The following is a 10,755-nucleotide window of genomic DNA, read 5'->3' on the forward strand; positions in this document are numbered from 1 at the left end:
CGGAACAACTCAAACCATATGATTAGGACGATGGCCACCACGTTGCCCGCATCTCACTCTAAAGACTGGTAAAACGGAGTAGTATATGTGTATGCCAGTGAAGAAAGTTGCATACTCTTTAATATACTCTCATTCCATGAATATGCATATAACACGCAACCACTGGAACACTAGACGATAGATCGGTAAACACGATCATAACCAAATCTATCAGTAAGTGAGAACGATCGATCAATGTCTTTGCTGCTGGTCGGCGTGCTAAGCTTCTCCCTTTATTGCTCCAGCTCTCTCTCTCTCTCTCTCTTTATTGCTTCTTGTAAGTAATACTTGCAATGAGGGTGGGTGGGTTCCATCTCAGCACAGCCATGTGCCAGCTATGCGTGGGACCACCACGGATGACAGCGATACAACGCAAAAGTGTTGGAAACGACGCGAACAAACATGCCCGGAATCAGTTAAACGAACGAGTGCGGCCGCCACGGGATCGCGATGCATGCACAGACGACATGCCGACGGCAGGGGAGGAAGCGAACGGCGGTGGGTGAAAGAAAGACCATGGCCATTCCCCACCGCCGCCACCAGAAGGTGGTAATTGGCCCTCTCAAATATTTGGTTATGCTCATAGATAAATTATGTTACACTTGATTGTAAAATCAACCTAAAATTACTTTAAAAATAAAAAAACCAATTCAATGGAGCGGGTTTGGATGGGTTGATGGCGTGATGGATGCGGGTCAGGATTCTGTAAGTTGGACGCATGGATCTTAGATTCGATTGGATGAACCTGTACGACGGCTGCAATTGTCCAGCCATTATAATCCCCACAGCTGTGGATCCCGCTATAACCTGTGTCCCTTGCGTCGTATACCCAAAGACGCAACCAACCATCAACGATAAGATGGAGCCGTGTGGGACCCACGTAGAAGGAAAGAAAGGACCCACCAAAAACATGCCCCTGCTGAGGCGGTAGTAAATTTATTGTTTTTGGCGACGAAAGCGCGTCGCACGCGGACGAAGCTGTCACCGCTACTATCACCAGCAGAGCAGATCGAACGGTGCTGACTTTTTTTTGCCCGTCGTCGACCGTGGGAGATCGGACGGGTGGGCTTTGTCTCATGAGGTCATTTCCGAGAGGAAGACCGCAGCATCTGTCCGCCGCACGAGCAGGGTTCGGTATAAGAGGAAAGCTTCGGTCTTCCAATGATGGGTCGCTTCGCTTCAAGATCACCTGCTCCCTTCGTAATCCAAGTCCCCGCCGCCACTGAGGTGGTCGGATTCTTCGTGTCTGGCTAAACACAAGTAGGAAGAGAAGGAGGAAGTCCTCCTCCTAGGACTGATTTATCACTCTCCTGCTCCCTTCCCAAGCCAAGCCAAGTCCTACTACTGGTACGTTAGATTTGGTCAGTGACTTCTTCCTCCATCTCCAAGGAGTTGATTGTTTTGAATGTATCGAAGCCCACTTTTTGCGTTTTTGTGATGTCTCTGTTTGCTTCTCTCTAATCCTCTGTTTCTCTAAATTTTGCTGTGTTGTTTCTTCTTCGCTATTGAGGGTGTTATCAATTTGGGACGAATGAAAACCACCCTGACTTTGCTTCGCTTTTGCCGTCATGTTTTTGTTCCTATTGGTTTCCGAATTACTTAGACCTCGTTGCTGCCTCAGATTGTTCAAAATCTCCAGTTTGGTGTTCCGGATGAATCAAAATCTGGACTTTTTCCGATCTCCATTCTTAAATCGAGTATATCTTAGATTTTTCTTCATGTTCTGTGAGTCTCTCATTTTCGAAACATTTGGCACTTCGAAGTAATTATAGGAGTTTACCTCTGTTTTTATGCTGCTTGGATCAGTGACGTTTATGTCTTCTCCGTTGTCATTTTTGGCCCTGGCTTCTCTGTTCTTCACGCGTTCTTCAATGCTTTAAATCGACGATGGAAAAGATGGAAAAATACAGGAAAAATAAAAACAGCGATCTGTTATTGTTCTTCACCGTGTAATCGGCGAATCATCCCGTCGCTGTTCCTTCTGCAGCTCACTCGACTGCCTGCTAGGAAACAGTGATGATGGCTGACCGCGTCCACCCAGTGCAGCCGGAACCTGCCACCGGACTGATACCGGACCCTTGGGAGAGCCCCCGCTCCTCCGCATCCTCCCAGAGTATCCTCCCCAAACCCGTGAGGCAGCCGGGAAGCTACGTGATCCAGGTGCCTAGGGACCTGATCCTCCGCGTCCCGCCGGGGGGCAAAGGTAGTCGCGCGAAGGCTTACGCCCGCCGCCGCGGCTGCTGCTTCCTTGTCTTCGCCTGGCTTGGCGCCATCCTCTTCCTCCTTGCCGTCGTCGCCGACATCCTATACCTCGTCTTTCGACCCCGGGTCCCCCAATACTCCATCGACGCCCTCTCCATCGCCTCCTTCAACCTCTCCGCTGCCTCTGTATCCCCTGCGTTCGACGCCACCGTCCGCGCCGAGAACCCCAACAAGAAGGTCGGCATCTACTACAGCGACGGTAGCGACATCACGGTAGCCTACGACGGCGTCACGCTTTGCACCGGCGCCTGGCCTGCCTTATACCAGTCGCCGGGGAACGTGACGGTGTTCGTGGCGGCATTGAAGGGGTCCACGATCCGCCTGTCGTCGGCCGCCCGCCAAGCTTTGGTGACGGCGGAGACACAGCGGCAGGTGCCACTGGAGATCGACGTGAAGGTGCCCGTGAGGATCAAGTTCGGCGGCGTCACGAGCTGGACGATCACCGTGAAGCTGAAGTGTGACGTGACGGTGACCGGCTTGACGGAGAATGCCAAGATCGTCTCCAAGAAGTGCGGTGTGAAGGTGAAGCTTTTCAAGTTTCTTGGTCCGTGAGAGATTTCAGGTGACGGATGGTGCTGACAGTTGACGGCAGAGAGTCTTCTTACGCTGTACTTACAGTTGGCTGATCATTTTGGGATTTTGAGATCAGATGGGTCCGTCCAATGCAGCTTCGGGTCTTTTGTAAGAAACAATCTTATGATTTCACCAAATGCTTGTGGAAACAGCTTTCTGCTTTGTTCGTCTCTTCACACGTTTAATCTTTTCTATGTATATCTTCTAATTTTGTTTTGTTTTCCTCTATCTTCTTTCTTATCTCTTCTCCTTAGCTTTGATGAAAGAATTCTAAGATTCACAACGGTATGCCCCTCAAACAGATAGTATGGTTTAAATTCAATTTATGCGTCTATGAGATGATACACTTGATCGTCTTTTTGTTAAATTTAAAGTATATATATTTTTTTAAAAAAAATTAGATTATTATATTTTTATTTTTATTTTTAAATAAATTTAATTAGATAAAAATTTAAAGAGATAATTTTTTTTAATTTAAATTATTATTCTACATCTATAAATAGATGACATCTATATGTATAGATTTATTTAAGTCTAAGTATTTATGTCTATAGGGATCAAGTTTAAGAGTAGTTCAAAATCCTGTAAATGTTTTTATGAGAAGTTTAGTGTAATTTTCTTTCTATTTTTGTCTTGGTTTTTTTTTGGTTTGATCTTAGGTTAGTAGTACTTTTGTTACTATTATATGAGGATTATACTAGCATGTGATTTTTCTTTTTCTTCACATACTATCAAAGCCACAAGAATGGTATTTATATTTCAAAATCTTTTTGGTGAAAAAGATAATCTTTTTTTATTATGAATTACAATAGTTGAGTTTGTAGATTTCATATTAAATTTTTTAATTAATTTAACTATAAAACATAAAAAATACGTTCGGAGTCTTATCTCATAGGATAAGATATATAAGATGTGATTGGTATGAATACAACAACATATATAATGAAATACTATCGTTGGAGATATCATGAAGAGAATATAGCTCCACTTTAGTATTTAGTGAATGATTTGATAAATGCTATACAAAGTGATTTATTTATTTTTTTTAAAAAAATTATTTTTAACATTAAAAATTCATATTGAGAGATATCATTTTTTGATCTTTACGAGTCTATTTCTGATACACAAATAAAATATTATATTATTCATGATCTTCAAAAAAAAATATTTCTTATGTTATATTTATTCAAGGATAGGTCCAATAACTATCCTTAATAAAGTTAAAAAATCTTTTTACTTCTCAAGAATATTTAGCTTATCAAATAACGAGAGTTTCTACCTCAAGGGAATATGGAGATGCCCTTTTTTAAGATAAGAAAAAAGATAATGATAAATATAAAAAAAAAAGAAGAATGATACTAATAACAAGCTAGAGTCTTCTTCGAATAATGATATAAATCGAAAGAAAATTAGGTGTTATAGGTTTGACAATTTAGGCCATATTAAGAAAAATTATCATGATTAAATGAGAAAATATTATAAATAATAAAGATTATTCCAATACTATTGATGAAGATTAAGGTAAATATTTTATGACTAAACTATTGAGGCCATGACATTCATCAATTTATAATTGATTTATGATATGGTCATCATCTCATAGGTGATAGAATAAAATTCATCAATCTTCGTCAATATGAAAATAATAATATAATTATCATGATAGATAATATTGTTCATCAAGCAAAGAAAGAAGGTATCATCATAATCTCATATAAAGACATTTATCTTATTTATATTAAACAGTGTATAATATTTCAAGTACGAAGAACTTTTTTTTCCTATTATAAATATAATTGATGTTAAAAATTATATTCTTTTTATCTTGATATAGTCAAATTTCTTTGTAATATAAAATAATTAAATATAGACTTTCTCTTCTATTTGGTTTAAACTTGAATTAGTAATATTTTGTTATTACTATTTTGGGAAAGAAATACACTTAAAGATGATCTCCTATTCACATATTTAATCTATCTATATATATATATCTTCTATTTTCGTTTTATTTTTTTCTTTCTCTTATTTTTCATCTGTTCTCATTTAACCGATGGTTTTGGTGAAAGAATTCTTGGATTCACATGCCCCTCAAAATAATTTTACATGTGATAGTATGGTTTAAATCCATTCTCTGCGTCTATGAGATACATTTGACCTCAAAAGAATCTGCTCTATGGTTATAAATTTTTAATTTTAATTTTTTTTATTCTCCTCTATTATCAGATAGTCCTCTCCCAAAGACATTGATGCAATGTTCAGATTCTTTATTTTTAATGTTCATATCACCGTCAATTTCTTGAGTCTTTATATCCTCTGGCAGCTCGACATGACGAAGACAAACATCATCGTGGCTTTCTCATCATGGAGATGGACGGTCGAGTAGCGGAATACGATAGGCTGAGAACCATTTGTACAAGTATAATATTTTCTTTTCGTAGGTTATTACTAGAGTAGTAATATTAAAATATCGAAGGTATGCAAATACTATTATAAGCGTATTCTTCGATCTCGTGTAAGCATTATAGAGGAGTTATTTAAGATATAATTGGTATGATTCTTTTATGAGCACAATCGTGAAAAACATGAAGATATTTTACATCAGCAATGAAGGAGAAATAAAAAGAAAGAATGAAAATAAGAAAGAAATCTTCTCTCTTTTCTTTCTTTTTTTTAATCTATTTTTTGAATTAATTTTAATATATTTTTTCACTATAATGTTGGCTGGGAAATGGCTTATTTATATTCAATCCCATTCAATAAGCAACTGTCATATGGTACTGTACAACAACTTGCTCTCATATGGTACACACCCGTGAGACACGGGGGAACACCACGCTCTTGCATGACGCGCGCACACTCGCACGTCGACGCATGAGTGGTACCTGTGTAGCGATTCCTATGACTTTGGGATGCTGATGAGCTAAGAGGGCGAGATAAGGTGTCTACTGGTTAGCACAAGTGGTTCTGCCACATAATGTCGTGATCTATATCATGATATTGTTGATTTCTTGAGTTGACTCGTATGCGTACGTATCACGAAGCCATTATCAACACCACGAGTTGTATCTTTATTTCGCTTTCAAATGACACTGTCATCTCGTCTTCGACGTCAAGGTTGGTATGAAACCAATTCACGATCTTATAAGATTTGCGTGCTGCAGACCGCCGTTACCTCACCGGCCAACCAATGATTTCTAGATATTACTCGTTTCTTTCGTTCCCGTCTCGCTGTTGCCGCCGCCATCTTTTTCCTTCTTCACTATCATTTCATTCACCACAAACGTAAGATATCTAAAAGCTGCGGTATAAGCACTCGAAATACACGCAGCCGACTCGTGCATGTTCCTCGTGGAAGAGAAGTACCTTCTCTCACTCCTCAGCCATTCGTCTCGTCCAGCTCGTGCGGTACGATTGAATCTCGCAGACAGGGACGTGTATGACTTTAACAAGAGGAGAATTTTGATCATAATAGATAACTTCGCTTTCGTTGACTGAGACATGCATCTCCCATCAAATGCTCCCTCTCTTTCTTCGTGCCTTCGCATCAAACACAGATTTCCGCTGTCGTAATGAACGTATTAGCTGCCCAGCTGTTCGTGTTATCGTGTGTGAATCGCAATACAACTTATACACACACACACACACGAGAGAGAGAGAGAGAGAGAGAGAGAGAGAGAGAGAGAGAGAGAAGCAAGAGTGTGCAGGGGAGACCAAGCCCTATTGGGAGCATGGTGAGCCTCTCTGCCAAGTGTTCAACTCTCTCAGTAACTCTCTGGGCAAATCTTGGAGCCACTTGACTCTATCTGACACCTCTGTGCCGTGGTTCACAATCTCGAGCTAAAAGCTGAACCGATGCATCAGCATGTGAGTTGTGTTAATGGAAAACAATGGTAAGCTTACCCTCCCCCACCTCTCCCTCTCTTTATGTATACATATACACTTCAGGCCCCCCTCTCCGAAGAGCCAAACCCATCACCCCATTCCTTCAACGCTTTGCACCACCAATCCCCATGAAAAGTGCCTCCCTTTCTCTTCCACTCTCTCCCTCCACCTCCTCCTCCTCTTCCAACTCTTGCACTCTGTCCTCCTCTTCTGCGTTCCAAGTGAGCAAGCCCAGGAAACCCAGGCGTGCGAAGAAAGGTGCCAACCCAGATAAGAAGAGGTTGGGCAATGGCAAGAGAAGCTCGGCCTTCAGAGGAGTCACTAGGTAAAACTACCCACCCCTCCTCACAGCAGGGGCAGAAAAGAAACTTGGTTCGTATTTCTGATGCTGGTTCTTGACGACGACGCATGTCGTCATCCAGGCATAGATGGACGGGGAGGTATGAAGCTCACCTCTGGGACAAGCACTGCTGGAACCCCATTCAGAACAAGAAAGGAAGGCAAGGTTAGAGAGAACCAACACTCGCGTTGGGATTACAAACAGTGAAAGCCAGCCGATGCTGTTGATCCCTTCTTTATTCACCTTTTCTAATGCCCTTTCTTTACTGCTGACATCTGTGCTTTCTCCCCCCCTTTCTTTTCTCGTGGATCTTGTCTCGTGGCCTGCATGTGGATCATGGATCCATGTCTCACATCCCCGGATAGTTTATTTGGGTAAGTCACACCACTCGCAAAGCACCTCCTCCGAAGAAAAAGAATGGATGCTCGCTGTTCTACCCAGATTCAACTTGCGATCTGACGCATGGTGCAGGTGCTTATGATGATGAGGAAGCTGCAGCACGCGCCTACGACCTCGCTGCTCTCAAATACTGGGGTCCGGAATCAGCTCTAAATTTTCCAGTTAAGTGCATATACTTACTTTGATCAAATCGCTAGTCGTCGTGTGTGAGGTTTTGACGGGAGAAGCTGCTTAACGTCAAGCTAGTGTTTCATTGATTAGAAAGAAACCGGTCGCTGACACGCTTGCATGAAAATGCAGTTTGTCACGCACACAAAAGAGTATGAGGAGATGCAGAACATGTCAAAGGAAGAGTACTTAGCTTCCCTCCGGCGGCGGAGCAATGGGTTCTCCAGAGGTGTCTCCAAGTACCGTGGCGTGGCCAGGTCTGGTTTGGTGTTACCATCACTTCCATGGAATTCTTAGTTTACTAAACCCACCATCATGTCCTATCAATTCCTTTTAATGCTGTTGCTAATTATCTTCCAAATAAATCAGGCTTTTTATATACATATAATTTTCTTAAGAAGCCTCGCCCACCGAACACCCCCTTTCATTATATTTATTGTCATCTAAGGCCATTTATTATGCTCTTTCTGACACAAATAAATTAAGTGGCTAACATCAGTTTAGGCCCACTCTCGTGTTGACAATGGCTGGAATTGGGCAGGCATCATCATAATGGCCGGTGGGAAGCAAGGATCGGAAGAGTTTTTGGCAACAAGTACCTCTATTTGGGAACTTTCGGTACGTTCTCTTCTTGCTCTTCCTCCTTTTTGACCCTTAAAAATCATCATTCATGATCAGTTTCATCACTTTAAAGTCTCCATTTTTATTAGTGTTATTAGATGTAGAAATTCCATTTTACTCTGGATTCATCGCTCACTTGATGGCATGCTCGACGATCCCAATATGCGGTATAGAAAGGGTGATGTTAGACATGTGCGAATTCACTGCACCACCATTAGGGTTCAGGTGAAGCCGTGGATACTCCGTCTTCATTGTCGTGATTCGCGTGCCACATGGCATCCATGCAACCATCTCTGACGCCGCTTAACTGAGTCACCCCCCCGAAAGTCGCGTCACCATTTCCGGGACCCACAGGTCAGCTCGTAGCCACAGCGACCTCGCGGCGATCACGGGGGATCGATTCGGTCGGAACCACAGCAATTTACTTTCCGCATGGATTTCACGGGTGACGTGGCCACCAGGAGCCTCGAGACCCGCGTACCAGGTCCACGGCATGCCACGTCACCCCTGTAAAATGCGTATGCTGTTCACGATGTCTCACGTGACACACAAGTGCGGTATGCTCACCAGGAATCTCCGTCTTTCGCTCCTTTTGGTCCGTGGTGCCACTCAGAGGTTGTCACGTGACAACGTTGGGCTCTCTCTCTCTCTCTCTCTCTCTCTCTCTCTCTCTCTCTCGCTATATATATATATATATATATATATATATATATATAAGATTTTTAAATAAAAAATAAAATATTCTCAACTCTTTGTTTATCATCAAAAATATATGAATTTTTTTTTGAAGGGCATCGAAGGCTTAGAAAATCGCTGTTATATTCATTATATTCTCATCTTCTCAGTATCTCTAATCTATTGTCATATTACCAGTCTCTTTTTTTTTTTTGATAAAACTATTTATCTACATAATTCAAAAACTATAAATTTCAAAAAGTTATTATACTCGCGGATCTATCGATCCATCCAATGATGTGAGATTTGATGGGGGGGGGGGTGTGATGTCCCAATCCGATTATATGATAATATTGTGGTTGGGATGCATAGGATTTTGACCGCTCGCTGAGGATGTTTTGTTGGCTGATGTCCGCAGGTACTGAGGAGGAGGCAGCCCAGGCGTACGATCTTGCCGCTATAGAGTACAGAGGCCCCAATGCAGTCACCAACTTCGACATCAGCTGCTACGTCAAGTTCCCACAGCCCCTCCTGCAGCCACATCCAATTCCGCAGCCGCTGCAAATGCCCAAGGCACGGCCACCGGCGCAAGAGCAGCAGCCGAGCGCCACCTGCGAAGAAGAGCGTCGTCAGGCCGTGGAACTTCCGAGCTACGTCGATCACACTGCAGCAGCAGCAGCTGACGGTGTCGATGCCATCCCCTGGAGCCCTTTCATGGATCAATGCTTTGACGACGTCTATGCCGACCACTGCGTCGGTCTTCATCGAACGGGTGATCTGCATAGCATTTTTGGTAGCGTTGGCTTCGATGATAATGTCGATATCCTCTTCGACGCCTCCGAATCCAGCAGCAGGGTGGAGGAGGGCGACGGCGATGCCGCAAAGGATTGCATCTTTGAGGACTCCGCTGCAACCGTGAGTAGTTTGGTGGGGGTGAGATTGACACAGCTGCTCCAATGAATGTTTCGTCTCAAGAACTCGAGAAGCAGTCACAAGTTTTTGTCTGACACTTTGTTGAGCTTTCGGTGAAAGCATATGCTAACTCGGTTGAAAAGTTTTCTCCTCAAATTGTGACTGCCGATCGATAGTTTGATGGCTAATTTATCCAAGCATTATTTTTCTAGATTTCTTTTTGTTGGTCGTGGACACATTAAAAAAAAAAAAATCATATAACTCACTAATTAGAAATTATAGCTTGCGATTTTGATTTTGTTACGTATAATCTTTAGACTTAAAAATTTTACATTGAATATAAAAGTAAAAATAATGGATAAAAACAGCTAGTTCTATTTACTATAACATCATCGGTTTTATCAATATAAAACATAAAAATAATAAATAAAAAATAATTTTAATATTTTAGTTAATGTGGTAGATGACAATGTCGTTAGGGGTCATTGGTGACTGTTATGGATGAGGAGGAAGAGCGATGATGAAATGTGAGGGTTGTTTTGTATTTGTATTGATACCGACATAATTTTCGAGTGACCCTTTCATTGCTTTACATTTGCATAGATATCAATGTAGTTGTTAAGTGGTATGTCGATATAGTTATTGAGTAGCGAAAAAGTCTCTCGACATTTACATTAGTACCAATACAGATGTAGAACGATGAAAGGGTTGCTTGACAATTATGTCTACATCGATGCATATGTAGATAACAAGCGATCCTTTCGTCACTTTGCATAACACAGTTTTTGAGTAGTGTTGATGTAGATACAAAGCGTCAACATATGTGTCTTTTTCTTCCTCACCTTATGTCTCATTTCTCTCCATCGCTTTTTCTCCTCATCCAT

At 41.8% G+C, this 10,755-nt stretch overlaps 2 protein-coding genes across 2 annotated transcripts; both read left to right on the forward strand.

Moving 5' to 3' along the window:
- Window positions 1-1,192: 1,192 nt before the first annotated feature.
- On the forward strand, window positions 1,193-3,050 carry LOC135616391 (NDR1/HIN1-like protein 13). Its single transcript, XM_065115579.1, has 2 exons — window positions 1,193-1,386; window positions 2,027-3,050. The coding sequence occupies exon 2, from the start codon at window positions 2,056-2,058 to the stop codon at window positions 2,851-2,853; it is 798 nt and encodes a 265-aa protein (XP_064971651.1). The 5' UTR covers window positions 1,193-1,386; window positions 2,027-2,055; the 3' UTR covers window positions 2,854-3,050.
- Window positions 3,051-6,570: 3,520 nt separating this feature from the next.
- On the forward strand, window positions 6,571-10,082 carry LOC135616386 (ethylene-responsive transcription factor WRI1-like). The gene is made up of 6 exons (XM_065115574.1): window positions 6,571-7,081; window positions 7,179-7,470; window positions 7,568-7,656; window positions 7,796-7,920; window positions 8,205-8,281; window positions 9,378-10,082. The coding sequence occupies exons 2-6, from the start codon at window positions 7,314-7,316 to the stop codon at window positions 9,917-9,919; spliced, it is 990 nt and encodes a 329-aa protein (XP_064971646.1). The 5' UTR covers window positions 6,571-7,081; window positions 7,179-7,313; the 3' UTR covers window positions 9,920-10,082.
- Window positions 10,083-10,755: the final 673 nt, after the last annotated feature.

Source organism: Musa acuminata, chromosome BXJ1-3, assembly GCF_036884655.1.
Source record: "Musa acuminata AAA Group cultivar baxijiao chromosome BXJ1-3, Cavendish_Baxijiao_AAA, whole genome shotgun sequence".
NCBI lineage: Eukaryota > Viridiplantae > Streptophyta > Magnoliopsida > Zingiberales > Musaceae > Musa > Musa acuminata.

Excerpts from the sequence above, each read along its gene's own strand:
- LOC135616386 (XM_065115574.1), top strand. The coding sequence starts at position 7,314 with ATGCTGTTGATCCCTTCTTTATTCACCTTTTCTAATGCCCTTTCTTTA. Across the intron at positions 7,921-8,204 it reads AAGTACCGTGGCGTGGCCAG|GCATCATCATAATGGCCGGT; the intron begins GTCTGGTTTGGT and ends GGAATTGGGCAG. Across the intron at positions 8,282-9,377 it reads CCTCTATTTGGGAACTTTCG|GTACTGAGGAGGAGGCAGCC; the intron begins GTACGTTCTCTT and ends TGATGTCCGCAG.
- LOC135616391 (XM_065115579.1), top strand. The coding sequence starts at position 2,056 with ATGATGGCTGACCGCGTCCACCCAGTGCAGCCGGAACCTGCCACCGGA.